This window comes from Engystomops pustulosus, chromosome 7 (genome assembly GCF_040894005.1).
Source record: "Engystomops pustulosus chromosome 7, aEngPut4.maternal, whole genome shotgun sequence".
NCBI lineage: Eukaryota > Metazoa > Chordata > Amphibia > Anura > Leptodactylidae > Engystomops > Engystomops pustulosus.
Window position 1 is genome coordinate 29953293 of NC_092417.1, and position 24995 is coordinate 29978287.

Consider the following 24995-nt stretch of genomic DNA (forward strand, 5'->3'; position numbering starts at 1 on the left):
GTCTGATGAGTCTCGATTTCTGCTGCGACATTCGGATGGTAGGGTCAGAATTTGGCGTCAACAACATGAAAGCATGGATCCATCCTGCCTTGTATCAACGGTTCAGGCTGGTGGTGGTGGTGTCATGGTGTGGGGAATATTTTCTTGGCACTCTTTGGGCCCCTTGGTACCAATTGAGCATCGTTGCAGCGCCACAGCCTACCTGAGTATTGTTGCTGACCATGTCCATCCCTTTATGAGCACAATGTACCCTGTAACATCTGATGGCTACTTTCAGCAGGATAATGCGCCATGTCATAAAGCTGGAATCATCTCAGACTGGTTTCTTGAACATGACAATGAGGTCACTGGACTCAAATGGCCTCCACAGTCACCAGATCTCAATCCAATAGAGCATCTTTGGGATGTGGTGGAACGGGAGATTCGCATCATGGATGTGCAGCCGACAAATCTGCGGCAACTGTGTGATGCCATCATGTCAATATGGACCAAAATCTCTGAGGAATGCTTCCAGCACCTTGTTGAATCTATGCCACAAAAAATTGAGGCAGTTCTGAAGGCAAAAGGGGGTCCAACCCGTTACTAGTATGGTGTACCTAATAAAGTGGCCGGTGAGTGTATATCCATTGGATTCATCCAATTTTGCAGCAAATGGGTTTTCCAGTTATACTCTCCGTTCCAACAGCAAAGACTTTGGTCCCTTGATTGATGCGGCCATGTGTCGGTGGCCACGTGACTGTTGCAGCCAATCACAGTTGAATACGTCATGTGACCAATGCATCCACTCAGGTATCAACAATTGACTGGAAGGTTATACTATGGAATTGGGAGATGCGATGATGTAGCTCTTTAAATGGGTTTTCCCATGAAAGAAAATTCTCAAATTTCAATCCCGTAGTGATGTTTACACAATAAGGATAATTTTTAACCCTTTACTTCACAATTTTACTCAATTTTATTGCTGTTTTAGCTCCTATCCCACCCTCGGCTGGTCAGTGCAAAATTCCAGAGTATGTACGGGGACTCTCTATGCAGACACATTATGGTCCATCTAGTTCTGTGAGCTGACAATGTGGTTAGATTATCAGGGTACAGGTTTATATACACTTTCATCTGACTTCTGAACATTGTACTTGTATAGAGAGAGATGAGACAGATCAGAGATGATGAGATCCATTAGATGCCTATTGCACACAATGACAGTCAGCTCTCCAATATCTCTGCTTTTCCACAACACACTAGATCTCCCGTGCCTTCCAGCTGTGCCTCCCCAGATAAGTTCTTTATCTGTTAGTAGCTTGTAGTTCTCATCATGTTGCTGCTGCCGGCAGGAAGTCAGTGTATGTGTCATTGTGAGCTCCGTCCTGGACTGCAGGGGGTCGTGCTAAAGTGCAGGGGGTGGGGCTAGAGTGCAGGGAGCAGAGACAGAGAAACTCAGCAGCACGGCCTCACACAGGGTCGCACCGGCATTTTGGATTTCTGAGTCAGAAGTTTCAGGGTCGTGTCTAGAGGCAACTAAAATTGTGTACACCAGGACTGATAGGGACAGGTTGGAATTGTATCTGTGAAATGCTGCATTTTTGTTAATGTAGATGTAAATTCAGGCATTGTTCTGATAAAATGGGATTTCTTTTGAAAAAGCTTTTGCGTAAGGACGGTCACGCAGATTTTTATTTTTTTAATTGTGGTTTTAGTACAAGAACCAGTTTTGCTCCAATAGAAAAGTGCGAGCATGGCCTAAGTCCTGTAGCTGGTTGTGGTGGTTGGCGAGTTCAGCAGAGGATCACTACAACATGTAAGGCTCTGTTTTTACATTAGAATTTTTCTGCCCAGCTTAATGGGGAGTGGGGGGGGGGGGGGGAAGTTAATTCCAGGATTTTATTGCGACTCATCACTAAACCTTGTGATGTAGCCTTAGCCAAAATGTGCCCAACGCCATAAATTAGTGGTCTCTGGCCAAAACAAGAATGGTTGTAGGCAAAAACAAAGGGGAGTAATCCACTGATCCATTGATGGACACCTCTAGCAACCACCTATCTCCTTGGGGGGAGAGATAGGGTTTAACCCTAGAATGCATGACCATAAAAATCTACACTTTTACATACCTGGGGCCTTTCAGGCCCATGTGCAAATAACATGGAATAACTCAAATAAAAATACTTTTCAAAGTTTATTTGAAAAATGCAAAGTAAGGATGCATTCCTACTAGCGCTGGTGTCTGCCAGGAGGGGATCTGTAATGGATCTGACCTCCTGGTGTCCCCAGCTAAGGCTGGTAGAATCCGGGCATCCCGGCAGCCTTAACTGGAGTTACCAAGAGATCATATCCATTACAGATCACCTCCTGGCAAACACCAGCGCTAGTGAGAATGCATCCTAAGATGTGAATAATTCAAAACATTTTGTGCAAAAAAAACCCCAAAGTAACTGAACGGGCTTAAAACGGTCAATATACTCATTTGATATAACTCTTTATAGTAATGTTTTTTTGTCTAAAAGTTTTTTTTTTTTTTTATATTAAAGTTGCAGTAAACATGCTGCAGGAATTTCCCTTTCAAAGTTTCCTTTTCGAATTTACTAATGACCGCAAAATCTTTCACATGTTATCTGTTCGGAAGAATGATCCTTGCAGGCATTTTGTCCACAAGTGGTACAGACACGCTCCGATTTCCTGTCCTTCTTTGCTGGACAAATGTAACATTGCTTTCTTTTTTTGTCTCTTGGCTCTGGATGTTCCTGAAAACGTATACCACATCTGATCATAGCTTACAGAAAATCTCTTTTGGACAAGAATTGTGGAATTCCTACAGTTCCTTGAGTAACTCTTACAATATTATGTGATGGGGTGCACCCAAGAACCCTAGGAGTACTGTCCCAAAAAACATTTGTTTTGGATGTTGTGGTTGTACTTTCTGCTGGATCCATTTCTTCTTCATCATCTGAAGAATCACTCAATGATGAAGTAGAGACATTAGCTGGTGGCATGTACTCTTCATCAGACAAAGAAAGTTCACTATCAAAAATGATTGCTTTGATTTCTTGGTCAGTCAAACCCCTGGATGTAGACTGTGCCATTGTAACCTTAGATGTCAGTAAACTAATGAAAAAAAATGATTACAATAAGGGTTGTAGACTCTTTGTTAGTGTCTGTGCACTTCACCTGTCTCACCTTCTTTTAGGTGAAGTGGAAATCTTTGGATTTTTGGAGCTCAGAGTTTCTTTTTCAAGAAACAAGAAAGCTGACTCCTTCCTGTTCAGGAACTATGATGATGTCAGAGACGCATGACATCATGAGGTAGCCTCCTTCCCAAGATCACATGACCATGTAGTCAGGCACAATCCACACTCTGCGCAGCAACAGCAGAGTCATAAAGACTAAGGCTACATTCACACGACCACATGGGGGACGTATATACGGCCGATATACGTCTCTCATAGACGGCAATGGGCGCATGGCGCCCTACGGGAGCGGTACGGTGCAGCACACGTGCGCCACCGTATTGCTCCGTACCTGGGAAAAAGATAGGATTTGTCCTATCTTTTCCCGTAATACGGCCCCATGCGCCATGTATCCCTATGGAGAGGGGCGGGAGTGAGTTGCGCTCACCTCCTCCCCCAGCACCCTGCCGTTGCCCTGCTACGGTACAGTATGGCGGGCAACAGCAGTGTGAATGCAGCCTAAGTCACAGTTTTCCCCAGCAACAGAAAAGACAAAAAGACTTAGGATCACATGTAGACCTAGTATGGGCCTAAAAGGCCCCAGGTATGTAAATATGGGGTATTCACAAAAAACAGTTTATATACTGAAATGCCTGTAACATAAAAATATATGAACAACTGGAAATGACTAACAACTATATAACAGAGGAATACCTAGACTTTCAGAATTCTAACTAAAGTAATCTTGCAGTAAAAAGAAAACAACTAACAGAGCGGGCCTGCGAGGCCCCAGGTATGCATTCTAGGGTTAAAAGAACTGGGGACGCACTCAATCTATAGATGATTTCTGACTGCATATAGTAATGAGAGGCCTACTTACACCGTAAACGGTCAACTGGTTCCTCCTACATCAAAAGATTCGGCCATCGTTTCTCTAATGTTTATGGTAGGGCCTTTAAACAAAATCTCATGTCAAGTTTCAAAAAACTTTTCTAGAGTAAGACTACATGAGCACTAACACGTGCAATATCCACAGCCTGGCTGGCGGGGTGAGCTTAGCTTTACAGAATTACCCAATCTAAAGACTTTGTCAGACTCGTGCCCATTTAAAGTGTCAAATAGAGTTCAGCAACAAAAACTTCGTATGTACCTCACGTGACCCAAACTTATTGCCAAATTCTGGAAAATTAACGCCCCTGTATAGCCATGGCTGTGATTGGCTAACGGAACACTCCTGGCCAATAAAAGCCATGGTAAGTTGCTAGTGGCGTTAATAGCCTATCCTACAATATGTCTGGGTCAGGAAGGTCACACATGAACCCAAATGGAAAGTGGAGTCAGACCTGCTCTATATATGGCTGAGTGGCCGCCTGGCCCGTGCCATGAGACGGAGGCCGCACCACTGCCTTGCATTATAGAAGTTATCGGGGGCCATGGACTAGCTTCAAGTTATGCGGCCAGTTCATGGCCCAAAGTACTGTAGTGTGTGAGGCCGAATACCGATCCCTTATACCTTTCCAGAATCTTAAGACTTTTTCCGAAAAATACTAGTGTCTGTCACCTTGTGTCTTCCCAAATCATCTTATCCCCAGTTGTGGAGTCGTGTTGTAAAACGTAGGACATTTGTGAACCCCCTTAAGAAACTTTTTTTGGATGGAGTTAGCCCTAACGCTTGCGGTTTGGGTTAGTGGCGAGTGCTGGAACGCTGAGCTATAGGGATTAATGACTAACTGGTGTATTATTATTGTACAGTGCAGTTTATGTCGTGTTATTTTACATTTTTTTTTAATTTTTTTTTTTTTAACAGTGTTTTGAAATGTGTTGTGAAATGAAATTTGCAGAAACTACTCAGAAACAATGTCTTACCAAATCTATTTTTTTCATGTTTGTTAGGTATTCCTAACCATGGACAAACCAGACAAATGGTAAGATAATGTTCATCTAAAGAGAAACAAAAAAAAATAAATAAATGAATAAATAAATCAAAGCTTCCAATGCAGTTAGCTTGAAGTGGCTCCGTGCACCTGAAATTCGGCACATGGCTCTATATTTTTTTGTATGTTTCTGACATCTTTTATTTTTCGTTTTATTTAGGGAGGGTGCAAGGGGTGTTACAGTCTGATTTGGCATTTATTATTCCTGATGTATTGTTTTTGTTTTCTTACATGATCAGAGAGATTTTTTTTTTTTTTATTCTGCACATGAAATAGATCATATATGTTTTTTGTTTGCCTTAATGTACCTTGGAGAGTGATGTTTGTTGCTGTGTGATATAGCTGAAAGTACAGTAGGTGGGTGAACGTATGTTCCCGACCTCTTCCACCTAGCGGAAAATATGTGGGAGTACAAATGGCGGAAAGCTATATTAAAAAGTAACTTATTCGAATCAATTGGATAAAATCAAATTAACAATATATAGGATCACAAGAGTCAGTAGATCACTAAAAACCGACAGCTTATAGGTAGAAGTAGCATACCCAGTGGGATGTGTGGAGCAGGGCGTCCCTATCAGACCCTATCAGGGCAGTGTCAGGACCTAGTATACCCTACCTCAACTCGGGGCCGCAGCCCTAGGCGACTGCCACCCCAACTTGAACCTTACCCTGTGCTCGGTCTCCTTACCCTACAATAGGCGGGAAGGGATGCAGGAGGTAAGGTATGTATTTGGGCACGTGAAAGGAGGCCTTGCGTCAAGTGCTGTGGTTGCTGCCATGGACCTAGTAATGTGCCCACAATGGACGTTGTATACAAACAGTTGGATGTCGTGTGCAGACAGTCATAGGATGATAATGGAAGCAGAAAATGCAGAAACAGTACTAGTCAGGATACCCAAATAGGAGGTATAATGTTTATTTGTCAGTTATTCCCAAAAATCAATGTAAAATGTGTTCTTGTAGGTCAGGATTCCCTACATGCCATGTTTCACCAATATGACAATATGCTCCTCAGGGGAAATGCCACCTGTTAAAAAAATCAAGTGCCAAATCAGTAAATAGGTATAATTTGAATGTGATAAGTAAGGCAGGTGACGCTTACCAAGATGTTGGTGATGGTTGGTAAGGTAAAGCACAAGGGGTATCCGAGGTGTGCACGTATGCCCCGGAAAACAAAAGATCTGTGGATGGAGGGGAAGGCACAGTCAGTGGCCAGAGTGAGAGCTCAATGTATGTGCTCGGAATGAGGGAATGATACATTCTTACCTTCCTTAGAGATGCAGGCCAGGGGAAAAAGCCGATCCAGATAAAGTGGTGCAGGTCAGGCACCGCAACGGCACAGTGATGCCGCACATGTGAGTCGGGCTGGGAACACCCGGATACGGAGAGCCAGTGGAGCAACTCACGTGTGGTAGGGGATGTCGGTGTGGACGCCGCAATAAATGCACCTTACCTCCTGCATCCCTTCCCGCCAATTGTAGGGTAAGGAGACCGAGCACAGGGTAAGGTTGCAGTCGGGGTGGCAGTTGCAGGGTATACTAGGTCCTGACACTGCCCTGATAGTGTGTGATATAGCTGGGCAGTTTGATTTATTTTATACATACATTAGCTCCACATAAATGACTGACCACTGAACGAATACATACATACACACATACCTGGCCATACATATTCACCTACAATGGAGTTCATTTAAAAACAGGTGTACAAGCCTGTTGTGAATTAGTCACAATTCCCGGCTGGACCAGTGATGGTTGGACAGGGAGGAGCCATTTCCGGACCGAGCAGTGGGCCTGTGTGGGATGTTCCTGCCCCAAACCTGCACAGTGGCTATAGCCTGTGCCCGTGCAGGTGCAGCTTAGGTCAGACCAGGAGCAGTAGTACCTCGCCTGCACAGGGACCTGTGCAGATTCCCGCCAGGATTTATCAGGAGCCCGGAGCCTCCTGATGATCTAGTGGAGTGCGAGGACACCATCATACGATAGTGGACATACTGCATAATGATAGATTTATCATACATTGGCGCTAAGAGTCGTCAGCTTAAATGAATATATGTGTTCTCAAATTACACTTGACAATTTGTTCTTTTTGATAAATTGACCATTTTGGTCAACTTTAGACTGTGTGTATGGGCCACCTTTTGAGTCTGTAATGCTACATAGTACTAGTAGCCATTCAGCCTAAGACAACCTAGAATCTATTTAATACACATAGATCAGGCCAAATTTAGTTTCATGCCTGCATCAAATGTTCTGTAAGGAGCCTTCATCTCAGAATCGGTCAAATTTGACACAACCCAATATAACATTAAGATCCATTAGATGCCTCTGTTTTCTGTTTATCTGTCACTTCATTACTAAAACAGTATCTCTGATACCATGATGATTTTTACTAACTTGTCATATGTAAATTTACCCCTTTAAAAATGAACAGAACAACGCCCATATTGTTCTTCTTGACCTTTTCTTTCTACATTTATGTTATTTTTTTTGTTCTGATACTAATCAGAAATCCACCTCATCAGCAGTGAAGTAAGCAGAGACGAAGCTCTTCCTGTCTTTGCCCTAAAGCCGAGTTGGTTAGAAGATGCCCTTAATTCCCTTGATGCTTTGTGTGTCATCTCATGACGTAACTTCAGGGAGATGTAACTAAGTGAGATTTGTACATACAATACAATGAACTCTGCATAATGTGTACATACAGGATCTATACAGTGACTAGCTTGGCAGCTTCCAGCACATGGATGAATATGGTATAAGTAGTAGAAACCAGCAGTGAAACCGTTAAATGAAGTGTTTAGTCTATATTTGGGCACTAAAGAGTAACTGTGAAGTTACTGACAAATATAGTTTTAGCACAGCTGGAGAGGACCTTTCACAACAATCCAACAATACCTGTAACATGCTGCTGGCTTCTTCCTAGCATTAGATACACGCTGGTATATCTTCAAATAAAATCATATTCAGTTACTACTGAAGTGGGAGGCTCTCCCTGGTTGTGACATTAGCTCAAGGGCACGGAGGCCTGAAAACTAAGCACATTCATATGCTTCAGACAGCATGTTTGTAATTGGACGACCTATAGCATGTCATGAGTCACTCAAAAGTCCTATTTTCTTGTACTCGTCTCCTACTACCCCTCCAAACAAGCCTCCTTCTCTTCTCCAGTCTTTCTGTACGGATTCCCATCGTTACCAGGAAGCCAGACAGAAGATGTGCTAGCAGCTAAACACCTGGAGTTAGCTAATTAAATTAGAGAATTGATGCATTGCTTATTATTGCTTAGAGCAGAGTTAGGCAAAAGTTTTTTATACTTTACAGTTGTACTTTAAGGGTTAACAGCTTCCCTGGTGTGAGGATAGTGTCTGGATAGTACAAGGTGGGGGTGAAGAGAGTATGACACAGCTTGAGGGGCAGAGAATGACAGGGAAAGTTCAGAAGAAAATCACAGACTGGGATGGAGTGACTGATAGAGAACAGGGTAGCCCTACATCCACAGATTTGCAGCAACACAGCTTTCCCGCTAGCTACACAGAGGGCAACAATCACATGACCTCCCCTCCCTCCAAAGTGAGCAGAAATCCCCTCCCCTCCAGCAGTTAGAATTGATCAAATTACAAAGCGCTTTATAGAGTATTTACAGTTTGTTATCAGGCTTTTCTCTGGGAAAGTTGACTGTTTTACATCATAATGCTTCACAGTCTAGAAGTGCTAGATAACATGAAGGCTTGGCTTTTATACCGATAGTACTTTTTCATGTGTCTGTTTCTATATGTATGAATTTGATTCAGTTTTCCCCTCTGTACAGGCAGTCCCTGGGTTATGTACAAGATTTGAGCACTACCATTATCATGGTTATGTACTGTATCATTACAGATGGTTTTCTGATATGCAAATTAGCGTTTATGACTCATGTCTGGTGTCTGTGACTCTTCTCCTCGCCTAGGCTGGCAGTGAATCCCGCCCCACTATTGTGACTGACAGCTCTGTGTCTCTTCAAATTACTGCTCTGCCTCCTTGTACTTCGGGACAGTCTGCTAATATTCAACTACAGACATATAATGCACTAATTACTGATAAGAAATATTGTGTAAATTTTTTTAACACGGTGCCTTGTGTTACATTCATGCCATGTGGCCAGAGTGTTATCATTGCAGGTCCTTTAGCCTTCTAACAATTGCAAACTGTACACCATGTATGTGGCCAGATACATGCATGGGTTACAGTTTGCTATTGTTAAGAGGCTAAAGGACCTTAGATGATGGCACTCTGGTCACATGACATGAACTGTGACCAGTAAGGAGGCATAAGGAGGAGTAGATGGGAGGGGCCGACCCCATTGATGTCAGATAATATAAGATAAAAAGTGATTTTGTGGATGTAAGGGAAACAATTTTTTGCCAAAAGATCGAGTGCAGATAGACTTATTCCTTCATGGCTCTTCACCACTGAATGCTTGATATACCTTCAGTCCATGATATCTCAAGTCTATGGCTCTTTACTTTTTCTATTGGGTCACTGTTCACTCCTCCATCAATCTGTGTCAACGAGCTTCACCCGATCTGAGAGAGAGAAGAGCCTCTGCATTGCTCTTGTCGGCTCTGCAAGAGCTTGAATGTAGTGATTGGGTATGAAGTGTGTGTGTGTGTTGTAGCAGAGCTATGTGTGTTTGCTGGTAACAGTATTGCAGTGAAGTGATGACCAGAGTCTAAGAAAGTGATTTGAAAAAATAAAACCTAAATAAATTTAAAGTCCCAAAAACAATTATTTCATATGGGAAATCTTGCTTTGCTATACGAGCATTTTGGATTACAAGTAAGAGTTTTGCTTGTAATCCAAGGTATTCTTTTGTTGAGGGACGAATCGTCTGCTTTTCAATGATTTCCTATGGGAAAATGTGCTCTGATATAAGAGTGCCTTGGATTACAAGCATGTTCCCAGAATGAATTAGGCTCGTCCTACAAGGTACCACTGTGGTTGAGGTGGTTTCAGTAGATGCTTCTCACACTCACTGCTGCAGAGAGATCTGTCAGAGAAGCAGCCTGACCCCTCAATTGTGCGGCTATCATTTGTGTCCTTAATTATGGTCTTATTTGCCACTTAGTAGACTATATACAGCTTACTATATATTATAGACATCTACTCTAAGCCGTCTGGCGGCTTTTTTGCACAAGGTTAAGACCAGCCGGCAGGGAGGGAGTGTGAGAAGAATTGTACAAGTATGAGATTGCTATAGAAGGGACATTGTCATCCTGCATAACGGGTGCTCCGAAATCCTCATGATTCCCCGCGACTGTTTGTATGAGAAGGTATTAAATATTACTAAAAAGGTGTGTGTGGGTATCCGTGTCCGCTAAAGGAATCTGCCTCGTCAAATTTATAATTGCCAAATTTTGCACTGCTGCTCCCTGTGAACGTCATAGACCAGGTTTTGATCCAAAAATTTTAACAACGCGCTTTCCAAAATCCACTTATTACCCACCTGTATTATAGCTGTAATTTTCTAATCAGCTGTAATTATCTAAACAGTGCAAAAATGAAACTTGAGCTCTGATTGGTTGTTATGGGCATCTAGAGCAGTTCTGCTCTCAGACACTTTTGATAAATTTCCCCATAGACAAAATGACAGCCGGCGACAGACAGCCTGGGTCACTGAAATGAGACAGCCGGCGACAGACAGACTGGGTCACTGAAATGAGACAGCCGGCGACAGACAGCCTGGGTCACTGAAATGAGACAGCCGGCGACAGACAGCCTGGGTCACTGAAATGAGACAGCCGGCGACAGACAGCCAGGGTCACTGAAATGAGACAGCCGGCGACAGACAGACTGGGTCACTGAAATGAGACAGCCGGCGACAGACAGACTGGGTCACTGAAATGAGACAGCCGGCGACAGACAGACTGGGTCACTGAAATGAGACAGCCGGCGACAGACAGACTGGGTCACTGAAATGAGACAGCCGGCGACAGACAGCCAGCGTCACTGAAATGAGACCGTCTATAGATACATATAAAATATTCTATTTTGTTGTAGCAGTTATTTACTATCCCGGGCAATGCCGGGAGCTACTCTTTATATAACCAAAACCTCAGTAACCTCCTACATTGGGTTCCTCATCTCTTCCCCGGTACAGGGATTGAATTAAATGTTTACTTAGTTTCTATCATGTTATCCACATTCTTTTTTTGTTTTGCTTTTCATCTTTACTTTCACATTATCGCTTGTAGTCGGTACTCAAAACGATTTGTGCAACGCCTGCCGTTTTGACTGTAACTAACACTATTAATAGTCAGTAAGAAATGTCCTTTCTAGAATTCCCTCTCATCTGATATCTTATCCATTTACCTATTAACAAAAATCTCCTCCAAAGCCATGTCATATTATAATGGGCAGCGAAGTCTTATTTTATCTGAGATGAGTCAAGTTTAGAGGCTGCAGGGCGAGCGTCACCTTTCTACTTTTCTACAGTAGTACCTTGAAACATGGCGCTAGTGTCATATTAACCCCTTCATGACTGCCATACAGCTATATATGTGCTATTTGTACACATCCCATGCAGAAAAGGGCTTTTATAAAAGTCAAGACAGTGACCACCTTCAAATGCCTATACTATCTCCGAAACCCTGGCACCTAGAAACACAATTCTGTGAGTCATATTAATATACCATAACTTTATGATATCTTATTGTGTATGGCTGCTTCACACAACCAGAGATATCCACCCTTAAAGTTGTATTTTAAGTAAATATCTCTGATGTTAAGCGTCTATACACAATCCTTGTATCATATTAAAGGGAATTGTGTTTCTAGGTGCCAGGGTTCAGGAGATATAGGCGTTTGAAATGTGCCCCCCCTCCAGCCTGTCAGCTAGAGGCAGAATACAGAAGAATCAGCTGGAGACTTTCACTTAGCAGAAGTACATGCACCCTCTGCTTCAGCAGCTGCATCTAGGAAAGGGGGATGGAATAATGCCGTGCATATTTATAACATATTTTTGGTAAAAATTACTACTCATTAAAAAAAAAAAAAGCCTTTTTTCACATTTGTAGTCAATGTAAGTAAAAACCAAGTAAAATTGTTATGATATGTGAAGCTTTTCAAGAGATATCATCATTTAAAGAAGCGCAGAGCAAAAATCGTTCAGGAAGGGACTAAAGATAAGAATTTAATCTTTCAGGTCACATCAGGCTGATGACTTTGTAAGCTACAGAACCAGAAATACATATTTATAAATGTATGCAGCGATGGACCCATAGACACAGGCAGTAATTGGATCTTTAGCTGCAGCTTACATATCCTAATAGGCCTTTAACTACATGTATTTCCAGTCCTGTAGATTACAACACCATCAATCTGAAATGATGAGATTCTCATCTTTAATATGACACCAGCAGCATTCTAGGTGCTATATTTTACTGAATTTTGGTGAGATTTTTTTTTTTTAATAGGTAAAGGGGTGAAAGTTCACATAATAGACGGAATTCTAGAAAGGATGTCTCATCCCCTTACCCTGGGTTCAGCTACCATCTATCTAATATTTGCCCGATGTCTGGTGATGAAAGGATCAGGCATATTGAATGTCAACATGTCTACTCTGTTGTTCTCATTAGGACATGAGCTTCCTACCACAGCTTGATCCCCTCTTTCCATTCAAAACACATGCATGCTCGGATGAACAGAATGTGCATGTGTATAGCACATAGATAAATCATGTTATTTTGATACTTCTATATCTTGTCAAGGCAATGGGGGAGGGGTCAGATCAGGATTTTTGGATAACTATTACCCTGTAAATGATCTCAAAGTACAATTTTTTTAAATTTAATCCTAGTCTGCTTCTATATAACAAGGCGAAATGTCTCATCTCTAACTGTGTGAAATGTAGCACAAGTCATAAGAATTATGGTTTTTATTTTGTATTTTTTTTTCTTCCCACCAAAGGGACCAAACCGAAACTTACTGCTCAATGGGAAATCCTACCCAGCAAAGGTCAGATTAATCCGAGGTGGTTGTCTGCCTCCGGTCAAGAGGAGGCAGATGAACTGGATTGATGCACCCGATGATGTTTTTTATATGGCGACAGAAGAAACCAGGTAGGTTGTCATTACAGCACCTAGATAAAGGGGTCCTAGTGATCATGATTGGGCGGTTTGTACCATAGTCGGAAAAAATTCACGTTACAGATAAAGGGACCTTGGTTATATTTGATTATAGAGCGGGTGGGGGGGTCTGGGGAAGAGTCAGCGCCTCGGACCACCCCCTCATGAATACACCGGACAGCTATTGTGCTCTGCAGCGGTGTTATCATTCTTACACTTCCGCGTATGCTGTAGCACTAGGAGCTGCCTACTCTAGTGCCGAATTTTCGGGTGACAGGTCCTCTTTAAGTACAGAGAAAAATTCCTAACCGATCCAGACCCACAGTATCAACAACCATTTCCACACTCGCTGAGCACCTCTGGTCTCACTAAATGTCCCTATCCAAGCCCCGGGATCTTGAGTACTGAGAACTTACTCTTCAGCCCCTCATAGTGTGGCTATGGAGAACTTTGTTTCTCATGATTCCAGGAGGTCTCGGAACTCTAGGTATTAGGGGGTTAAAAAAATGAGTTATTAGAGTTCATTCCTAACCCTTTGGGACCTGGAGAACAGAAATCAAACTCCTCATTAAGGAAGGCAAGAACGTATAGCCTACCCCGAGACATAGATTACTGAGAAGCAACTCCTCATCCAGAGACCTAGAGAACTAACACCCAAGTCCTTACTCTGTTCCCTATGTCTCCATGGATGAGGAATTGGGTCTTCGTACTCCAGGCCTTCGTACTCAGTATTAGACCATGAAGAATTAAACTCTGACACCAATAATCACTTTGACACCAAGTATTAGTTATTTGTATCAAATTGCATTTAACAATACACAGAACAATAGAGACAATAGTTAATAATATTTTACAGGGGGGATGGAGGATATTGGAATATCTTTTATTCTATTTGGATGTATAACTGTGTGACCCCTGTATTGTATAGTACACGTGGGCTGGATACAATGTGACAATCTCTACTCCGCCTCTATTCTAGGAAAACCCGAAAACTTCTCTCATCCTGTGACACCAAGCGCGCAGCCCGGCGGCCGTACAGACGCATCGTCATCAGCCAGTCTCCAGGGGGACTCCCAGTGCGACACCCAGTCAACGACGAACCCATTGTTATCGAGGACTAAATTTTTTTCCTAGAAGTTTCTTCCTGGAACACTTGGACTTTTACATTATGAAGAAATGAATTTTTTTTTTGCATCTTTTAAAAGGATTCCACGCGCTTTGTACAAGCATTTCACTAAAGACTTGTTACCCCCTATGGTCAATTTTTGTTAACCAGTCATTCCCTCAAGTCCCTTTCTACGTGTAGATTCTGAATTTGTTTGTTTTCTTCTCCTTTTTGTTTTGTTATTTTGGGGATCGGAGGGACTTGGCGTCAGGGGGAATGCAAGACGTTAAAGGGACGGCTCTCGTTTAGTGTCTAATTTCTTTGAAACGACAGATAGGACGGGGAGGGGGGAAACTTTGTACACTTGAAATAATGTATCATTGCTGATGCCTTTCTTTTTACAAGATGTGTCATTTTACTTTTGTTTTGGAAAGTGCCATTTATTTTAATTTTTTTTTCTTATTGCAGTTATAGACTGAATGAAAAGAAAATCTGTAACTTATGGAGTTTCATTTTGAGGTCTTATGAGACATAAATGTGCTTCTCGTGACATGAGTTTAAAGTAAAAAAAAAAAAAAAATTTCCATACGTAATTCATTCATTTTGCAATGATGCAGCAGAAACAATGATAAAATTATGATAATGAGGCTCTGTCGCTGCTGTGGCTGCCTCTGGGCTTCTCCTCTTACCCTAATTATGCACTGCTCCAGCCTTGTCCTGTCCAGCATAAGCCAAGAATACGTCATTACTTCTGCCTGTCAGGGACGACACAGTGATCAATCGCTGCACCATCCCCCAGCTGCTGTGTATGAGTCATCCAGCTCAGTTTGATTAGCAATGTCTGGCCAGTTCAGGCAGCTCCTGTGTATGTGCAAGTAATGTGTTTAAACCCCACAAAAAAAAAACACCCCACAATGAATATTGTCAGTATATTTTTATTCAAAGGGAAGCAAGTTCAGAGATATTTATGGGGAAATATGAACATTTTAGGAGTAAAGGCTTATTTTATCCGCTACGACAGGCTAACTAGCAATCCATGGCTGTATTAGGGGGTTACTCCAGGTACGCGACAACGGCATCAGGTTACTGCGGAGGGGGATGATTTGCAGTGTGATCTATCACATTCAATCCAAAAACATTACCGTCCGGATCTCTGCAAGTGAAATGGTTAAAAACAAGGTTTCGATGTGCGTCGGACATTGCGTTACGGCAACTGGTGAGAACAGAAAGACATTAATTCCAGAAAACAGCGCCAGTACTGGATCAGTGGCTAGATCCAGTACTGCGCCTCATTGTTACTGACGCTCAGCCGTCATACCAGACCCAAGCTAAGCCCAGGAGGGACGCTTTTTAAAACGGAAATCATGTTTTTAAAAAAAATCTGTGTACGTACAATCACGGAAAACCTCCATTCCATGTCCTTCAGGTGTAAGGATGACAGAAATAACGTGTTATCCTGTAATTGCTGGTGGTTAGATTCTGTCCATTAGGAAAAAAAAATATAAAAAATCACACTGCAATACATCCTGTCACATCCCCTCCGAGCCTCTAGGTGGCGTCACAGTCCTGCCGGATTATGCCATAATCCTTCTATAAAGCGTTGGATGTGTAGAGTCACAGCGTTAATCTCCTGTTAATGATTAGATGTCCATCATACAATGGCGCCTTAGCCCGATTACATTCAGATCAGCCATTCCTTAAAGGGACGGGCAACGCTGATGCACACCTGTATATATCGAAACTTCACAAACAAGAAGGTTTCGGGATGAGTGGTCCGAGTCTTGAGCAGGCGACCCCTTCCTGATGCGGATCTGGACCCACAGGGCCCTCCAGAAGAGGCCGTGGGAGACGCCATGGAAGAGTGTGCGCTCCTGTGTTCTCCTAAATCTAATCCGCTACCACGTGGAGTGTACAATCCGTGAGCACAAGGAAATCAGTGTTTTTTATCGAATCCAAGTAAAAATAAAAAAATTCTCATGTCACCAATAAACCCTCACACTGTTAAATATAAATATAGAACGTATAAATAGGGGGCAATTATTTCTCTGAATACCTGACGCCCGTCTCCTGGATGTCCGGGAGGATCTGCTATGCTGCAAGGGGATTGGAGGCTTCACCTTCCCATATATGCAGGATCCAAAGCTCTTCACACAGCCGTATCTGAGGTCACATCCCTTTAAGGCATTTAAAAACATCCCTTTTTGAAGTGAACTTTAATTTTAACTTCTCGTTATTCCAGGTTCAGTATCCTTAAGGGCTAGATCCCTGCAGATTGCCTCACCCGCCACTAGGTGGAGTGCAATCTTTTATGGCTGAACTTGTAGTGCCATCAGTTGCCACTAGATGGAAATAATACATTGAGATCACAAGCTCCATCTAGTGGCGAGTGATGGCACTACAAATTCAGCCATAAAATAATAAGCTCCACCTTGTAGTTCTTGAACCTAAAATAACAAGATGTTAAAACTGATGAAATTCTACCAGCAGCCACCTCTAGGGGGAGCTTTTGCAATGGAAAGAATACATTGAGATCATAAGCTCCATTACAAAAGCTCCCCCTAGGTGGCTGCTGGTAGACGGAATTTCATGAGTTTTTACATCTTGTTATTTTATGTTCAAGAACTACAAGGTCTAGATCCCTGCAGATTGCATCAGCCACCACTAGGTGGAGCTTTTGATCTCACTGTATTATTTCTATTAGCAGTGCTCCCCCTAGAGGTGACTTCTGGTATGCAGATTTTAACATCTAGTTATTTTAAATATTATCAAGGTCTAGATCCCTGCAGATTGCATCAGCCACCACTAGGTGGAGCTTATGATCTCACTATATTCTTTCCATTACAAAAGCTCCGCCTAGGGGTGGCTGCTGGTAGACCGAATTTTATAAATTTTAATGTCTTCTTAGGTTCAATATTTACAAGGTCTTGACCCATTCATATTGCTTTAGTAACCACTGGGTGGAGCTTATTCTTTTAAGGCTGAACTTGTAGTGCCATTAGTCGCCACTAGATGGAGCTTAAGATCTCAGGGTTTTCATTAAATTACACCTGCTCCACCTAGAGGTGGCTGCTGGTAGGCAGAATTTCATCATTTATGGTTAAAATTGATTAAATATAAGTAATTTTAATCAGAATAAATCTCAGCCTATTTATGTGTACTTTCACATCAGGGTAAAGGTAAGTACAGAGCGTGTACCTCATATGCAGCTGTGTGAAGAAACCCTTCCAGAGAAGGAGTCAGGTTTTCACTTCCATTATTACATAGTGCATTGTGCTGGCATGAGAGCCTCCGATTACAAGCAGGGTCACACGTAGTCATGAGAAGCTCCTCCCACCCGTCTGCTCTATGTAGGTTCCCTTACATCCATCACTCACACAAGTCTCAGCACGTAACACCCTACAAGCAGTGCATTATCTTCTGCAGCCTTTAAAGTACCAAAAATCTCTCCCAAAAATGTATTTAAGACTTTTTTCCGTTTTTCGGTTTTAAAGATAAACTCCCTTGGCTGTAACATTAAAAATACAAAAAAAAAAAAATTAACTTCAAGCTTAGCTTTAAATAATCTGAGCAGTAATAAAACAATAGTAAAAAAATGCAAAAAGGGGAGTAACTGGATGGTTGGGAGTGGTTGGCACGAGTTAGTGTGTGATATCCAGACACCCGGGATGGGGGTGAGAAGAAGTAGTGGTGGTGGCGGGGAGTGCGACCGCTGCAGCCAAAGGCTAGAAGTTGGATTTGGAGTGTCCGAATATACAGATGGGGAAGTGCTTGACGTGAGACGACCACTGCGCTGCCAGCTGGAAGAACTTCACATCGTTCCACTCCACACCGTCAATGAGCACTGATGGGAAGAGGAGACAGAGGGGTTTATACAGGACACATGCATGCTCAGCCAAGCCAAGAGTGCAGGTAGTCAGAGGGAATACCTGCAGGGGCAAACAAGCCTTCAAATGACAGGTGAGAGTTATTTACACCAGTTATCTCCAGCGAGTCACAAAATACAACTCCTACCCAGCCGGGAGCAGTCCTTCTACAACACCAGCAGGGATTGGGTGCAGAGATCTGACATCCTACATACCTCTGAGCATGTTCTGCTGATGCTTCGCTGTGCAAATCAATCTGCTGATGCCTTCGATACACTGGTACTTAGATTCTATGTCTTTGTCTTTAGTCTTTTTAGGCAAAAACATTACTGAAAAAAAAAAAAAAAAAGCTTGTTACACAGCAGTCTAGCGTTAAAGTGGTTGTCTGATCATTCAAAAACATGGCTGCTTTCTCATAAAAACAGCACCACACTATGGCCTGTGCTGGTATTGCAGCTCAGCTGCATAGAGATGAATGGAGCTTAACTGCAATACCCAAACCACCTATGGTCAGGGGAGGAGCTGTTTTTGGAAGAAAGCAGCCATGTTTTTTTTTTTTCAACCTCCAAAAGGGCATTTCCCTTCTACACTGACCCAGAGCCCTGTCTCTCTTTTTCCCCACATGAATGTAGCTGCATGAGGTCTTGTGTTTTGTGAGAGGACTCGTATTTCTAAAACGGCTCCATTTAAGGATACATTTATCTCAATGATAAAAACTTTTATTAACTCCATCCGGGAGGCTTTATAAGTTAGACATTCTGCACCTTTTCACTGCCTTGCTTACATAATGTGACAAGTCTCCTATTATACAAGTCGTGTTTTTTTCTCCCAGCAATAAACGTCGGCCTTTTTACCTTTTTTATTTTTCTCCTTTGTGACAACGGTCATGGACATGGTAGGAGCAGCGGGGACATCATTACTGCTGGGGAGCCGGCTGACCTGCAGCGAGCGGAAAGTGCATTTTAAAGTGTTCTTAGCGGATGTGGATTCCCTTTTCTCAAGCTCTTTCTTCTTCTCTGTGAACGGGGCTGCTATCCAATAATCCAACTGAAGACCCATGAGTTCTCCCCCGGGGCTCAGGCTGCAGAGAAGAACAATCGCTCATTACCTTTCAGAATGGAACAAACACTTGACACATAATCAGCAGGGGATTACACCTCATTATTAAAGCATAGAGTTGGTGACAAAGTGTATTAGAAAGTTTAGTATTAAGTAATAGCTCCTGTGTCTTTATACAAGTTTAATACACATTGCCAGGCTCCTTACCAGATGTCTGTGTAGAGTCCCTGGGGAAGGGCTGTGTCTCCACATGCATTCTTCCTCTCCTACACACCATCCCCCTCCCTCCCCTGTCTGCTCAATGCACATGACAGGTAGTGGAGAGGGAGGGTTGAACATGCAGAGGCTGCCACTTCCTCTCTCCCGGGACTGACCATATGCTCCTGGCAGGGAGCCAGGTAATGTGAGTTAAACTTACATAAAGTGCTGAAATGATTTAGAATGCCGACAATGGCACCAAAAAGCAGAATGCACCAAAAAGAGGAATATCTATAAATAAGTAAAAGGCCGTCTTTTATCTAGTAAGACGAGTACAGACAGTCCCCGGGTTACATACAAGATAGAGTCCATAGGTTTGTTGTTAAGTTGAATTTGTTTGCAAGTCGAAACTGTATATTTTATAATTGTAGTTCCAGGCCAAATTTTTTTTTGCCCCAGTGACAATTGGAATTTCAAAATTTTTTGCTGTAATGGGGCCAAGGATTATCAACAAAGCTTCATTACAGACACCGTACAGCTGATCATTGCAGCCTGGGACTATAGTAACATCCAGAGAGCTTCACTAGAGGTCACAGTGGGCAGAGGGGTCTGTCTGTAACTAGGGGTCGTCTGTAAGTCGGGCGTCTTTAAGTAGGGGACTGCCTGTATTGCAATGTGGAGTGATCACGCACAAGATGCACACTTGAAGAGGTCTTCTTATTACTTCCTCCTGTGACAAGTCCTCTACAGTCACTTCGATGGAGATTGGACACTGAAAAGTCCCTTCGATATAATTTAGCAATTTTTTTTTTATATACCTGGGTGAATTAAACCCAGCTGTAACAGACGGAGAGGACGGTGGGGTTGGAGAGGCTTCCTTGATGGCTGGTGACACGTTGGGGGGAGTAGATGACAGCACAGAGCTGGATGGAGCTGCATCATCCGAATCTCCTGTAGGACACGTAGAAAATTAGGAGATATAAAAATCTTCATTAGCATTCACGTGCAAGAAGCTTCTATCACTCCCAGCAGATGCAGCGGCCCCCAGTATCACTATAGGAGGTGGAATAAAGTACTTATCATATGAAACCAGTGGAATACATGCAATGTGCGCATATAATGGGCTAGACCTAAACCTTGAACACGGGAAGGTAAATATATAATTTCTTTGACTAAATAATTTTTATTGGGGGAGATTTATCAGAACAACGAGGAAAAACTGCTCTAGTTGCCCATGGAAACCAATCAGAACTCAACTTTAATTTGATAAAGAACAATAGGGAAATAAAAATTGAGTTCTTATTGGCTGCCATGGGTAACTAGAATAGTCTTACCTCATACTTATGTGTGTAATAATAGCCCTGGGGTTGTGGATTACACATTATCTGGAATAAACTGCAAGATCTTATTTGTGTTGGGGGGGGGGGGGGGGAGGGAGGTTTATCACCTATAAATAACTTATCCTAATTATAGATTATTAATAGTCTCAGACTGGAAAACCCCTTTAAGCCGGTAAATTCCTAGAGGACGCTGAAGGTTTTAGACATAAGACATACTGACCGGAGGTGGCAGATGACTGCTCCACTATACCAACTTTCACCACCTGGAAATACAGAAAGAGGAAAAACATTAAACCCGTACACAGAAGGGAAGTGTTCTAGTTGGCCATTGTAACCAAATTAGAGCTCAGCTTTCATTTTTCCCACAGCTGTTTTTAAAATGAAAGCTGAGCTCTGATTGGCTTCCACGGCAACTAGAACAGTTTAACCTCGGACACTTCTGATAAGTCTCCCCCACTGTACATTACTGATAAGACAAAGTATCACACATACATCTCACCCATCACCCCCGCTATACTTACACCTACGAACGGTATAAATTTCTGTGAGGAATCCTCATCAGGACTAGAAGAGGAAAAAAAAAAGAAAAAATTAAAATAGATGATAAACAAGAAAAAAACTGGATACAAAACAAAATACTACAAAAACAATCCCAGCCAGACGTAAGGTTTATAGTTTATGGTTGTGGCATGATAAATGTTACCCCACAGTAGTGTAATAGGGGTCTCACACACAGCTGTAGAGATGCTGTACATATACCTGTCCTAGTGGTCTCCGGCCTGTGCCCCTCCAGCAGTGGTGAGACTACAACTCCCAGCATGCCCTGACAGTCGCAGGTATTGTAGTATCCACATGGCTGAAGAGCGGCAGAAAGGAGACCACGGAGCAGATGTCCTTGTAAACACGTTCTGGGTGGGATTGCTTTACAGGGTAGACATGCAGCAAGCAGATAGTCCTGACATTCTTCTCAGGCGCTCATAACTGGATCATCATCATCATCAGGTCTTGCAAAATTTCAAAACACACAACATCACATGATATCACCTTTACCCTCCTGACGTCCTAAATAGGTGGTACATAAGCACAGACTGAAGAGTGGGGTCACCCCCTACACCAGGGCAACAACACTATGGACTGGTGTGGACCTACCTCCTAATACTAACATCTATATGTGCACACACAGGGGCAGATTTACTTACCCGGTCCATTCGCAATCCAGCGGCGCGTTCTCTGCGGTGGATTCGGGTCCGGCCGGGATTCACTAAGGTAGTTCCTCCGACGTCCACCTGGTGGCGCTGCTGTGCTGAAGTTCCCCGGAACGCACTGAAGTTCACCGGCCTATTCCTAGTGAAGATAAGTGCAAGTCTCACGACACTTTTTTTTTTTTTTTAAATGCGGCGGTTTTTCCGAATCCGTCGGGTTTTCGTTCGGCCACAACCCCCCTCCCCCCCCCGAATTCCGTCGCGTGCATGCCAGCGCCGATGCACCACAATCCGATTGCGTGCGCCAAAATCCCGGGGCAATTCAGGGAAAATCGGCGCAAATCGGAAATATTCGGGTAACACGTCGGGAAAACGTGAATCTGAAACGCGAATGTGATCTCTCTATCACATATCGATCTATCCATCCATCTATATACATATATATATCTCAGGGAGGAGGAGGACACCCTATACCTGGAGCATTTACATACTTTCAACCAGGGGCGTTGCTAGGGTGGTAAAAGATCCGGGGCACGGGCCCCAATGCATTTGTATCAGACTTTCAGTAAAGCCCCCTCCTGTACATAACCCCCTTACACGTGGTTGTGCCAATAACAACTTTACTGAGGGTGTATACAGCTACAGAAACACCGGAGAAATCCTGACTTACATCCAGTGACTGCTGACACTATTAGGGTGGTGGCACACGTGACGTTTTGAACCCGTTTTTACTCAAGCATTTTCAGTCTGTTAAAAAAAAAAACACATGCGTTTTTGTCCGGTTTTCCCAATTATCTTCATTTAAAAAATGGACAAAAACGGATGCGTTTTCAAAAAAACTGACTAAAACTTGGTTGAAAACGCCACATGTGCCACCACCCTTAGGCCCGGCACCACCACGTCTACTTCCTGTGGAGTTCACCACATAGACATCTCATGTCCTTCATTGTGCCGAAATTTTGGTTCTTCGAAGTTGCATTCACATGTTGCTGTTACAAATGCATCGCAATCAGTTTTGAGAAGGTTTTAGGTGCAGTTTTGTTATTTTAACAAGTGAATGACATTTGTGGAGCAGGTTTCCCCTTCGAACTCAAATTCACCCGTTCATTTCATGTCTTTCACCTGTTAAATTAACAAAACTGCACCTAAAACCACCTCAAAACTGATTGTGATACGTTTGTAACAGCAACTTGTGACCACAACCTGACAGTGTTGTCCTGCTGCTGCCCCTAACGCTCTCACAAAATACTGTAAGGCTGCGCTCACACATTTGCATCTAAACAAATACAAGACACCAGGCACTCTTATCCATCACATAACCATCACTGGAAACTCATGAGAGATCAAACCTAGGCCCTTCCTACTGCCACGTGTGGACACGCCCCAAGAAATGTCCCCCCCCACACACACACACAGTCCTCCCAGTAATGTCCCCCCCCCACACACACAGTCCTCCCAGTAATGTCCCCCCCACACACACACAGTCCTCCCAGTAATGTCCCCCCCACACACACACAGTCCTCCCAGTAATGCCCCCCCCCCACACACACACAGTCCTCCCAGTAATGTCCCCCCCCACACACACACAGTCCTCCCAGTAATGTCCCCCCCCACACACACAGTCCTCCCAGTAATGTCCCCCCCCACACACACACAGTCCTCCCAGTAATGTCCCCCACACACACACAGTCCTCCCAGTAATGCCCCCCCCCAGTCTCCCAGTAATGTCCCCCCCCACACACAAAGTCCTACCAGTAATGTCCCCCCCCACACACACAGTCCTCCCAGTAATGTCCCCCCCACACACACAGTCCTCCCAGTAATGTCCCCCCACACACACAGTCCTCCCAGTAATGTCCCCCCCACACACACAGTCCTCCCAGTAATGTCCCCCCCCACACACACACAGTCCTCCCAGTAATGTCCCCCCCCACACACACACAGTCCTCCCAGTAATGTCCCCCCCACACACACAGTCCTCCAGTAATGTCCCCCCCACACACACAAGTCCTCCCAGTAATGTTCCCCACAACACACACAGTCCTCCCAGTAATGTCCCCCCCCACACACAGTCCTCCCAGTAATGTCCCCCCCACACACACAGTCCTCCCAGTAATGTCCCCCCCACACACACACAGTCCTCCCAGTAATGTCCCCCCCCACACACACACAGTCCTCCCCAGTAATGTCCCCCCCCACACACAGTCCTCCCAGTAATGTCCCCCCCACACACACAGTCCTCCCAGTAATGTCCCCCCCCACACACACAGTCCTCCCAGTAATGTCCCCCCCCACACACACAGTCCTCCAGTAATGTCCCCCCACACACACAGTCCTCCCAGTAATGTCCCCCCCAACACACACAGTCCTCCCAGTAATGTCCCCCCCACCACACACACAGTCCTCCCAGTAATGTCCCCCCCACACACACACAGTCCTCCCAGTAATGCCCCCCCCCACACACACACAGTCCTCCCAGTAATGTCCCCCCCCCACACACACAGTCCTCCCAGTAATGTCCCCCCCCACACACACAGTCCTCCCAGTAATGTCCCCCCCCACACACACACAGTCCTCCCAGTAATGTCCCCCACACACACACAGTCCTCCCAGTAATGCCCCCCCACACAGTCCTCCCAGTAATGTCCCCCCCCACACACAAAGTCCTCCCAGTAATGTCCCCCCCCACACACACAGTCCTCCCAGTAATGTCCCCCCCCACACACACAGTCCTCCCAGTAATGTCCCCCCCACACACACAGTCCTCCCAGTAATGTCCCCCCCACACACACAGTCCTCCCAGTAATGTCCCCCCACACACACACAAGTCCTCCCAGTAATGTCCCCCCCCACACACACAGTCCTCCCAGTAATGTCCCCCCCCCACACACACACAGTCCTCCCAGTAATGTCCCCCCCCCACACACACAGTCCTCCCAGTAATGTCCCCCCCCACACACACACAGTCCTCCCAGTAATGTCCCCCCCACACCACACACAGTCCTCCAGTACTGCCCCCCACACAGTCCTCCCCA

General features: G+C 44.0%; 2 protein-coding genes across 17 annotated transcripts in view; one reads left to right on the forward strand and one right to left on the reverse strand.

Annotated features, from left to right (window-relative positions):
• The window catches only part of MTA1 (metastasis associated 1), a 77807-nt gene extending 62904 nt beyond the window's left edge, over window positions 1-14903 (forward strand). For 4 of the 7 annotated variants that reach the window (XM_072115262.1, XM_072115260.1, XM_072115261.1 and 1 more), the window contains exons 18-20: window positions 5052-5083; window positions 13036-13187; window positions 14173-14903. In XM_072115262.1, coding sequence (XP_071971363.1) covers window positions 5052-5083; window positions 13036-13187; window positions 14173-14314 — 326 coding nt within the window. In that variant the 3' untranslated portion in view covers window positions 14315-14903. Of the gene's footprint in view, window positions 1-5051; window positions 5084-13035; window positions 13189-14172 lie in introns of those variants that run through there. The other 3 variants (XM_072115263.1, XM_072115267.1, XM_072115264.1) reach the window with 2 other exon arrangements.
• Window positions 14904-15217: 314 nt separating this feature from the next.
• Window positions 15218-24995, reverse strand: part of PACS2 (phosphofurin acidic cluster sorting protein 2) — a 64275-nt gene continuing 54497 nt past the window's right edge. For all 10 annotated transcript variants that reach the window (XM_072115258.1, XM_072115254.1, XM_072115249.1 and 7 more), the window contains 6 exons: window positions 21280-21322; window positions 20979-21021; window positions 20237-20369; window positions 19016-19242; window positions 18377-18490; window positions 15218-18139 (listed from right to left, as the gene is read on the reverse strand). In XM_072115258.1, the coding sequence (XP_071971359.1) occupies window positions 18021-18139; window positions 18377-18490; window positions 19016-19242; window positions 20237-20369; window positions 20979-21021; window positions 21280-21322 (679 nt within the window). In that variant the 3' untranslated portion in view covers window positions 15218-18020. The remainder of the gene's footprint in view (window positions 18140-18376; window positions 18491-19015; window positions 19243-20236; window positions 20370-20978; window positions 21022-21279; window positions 21323-24995) is intronic.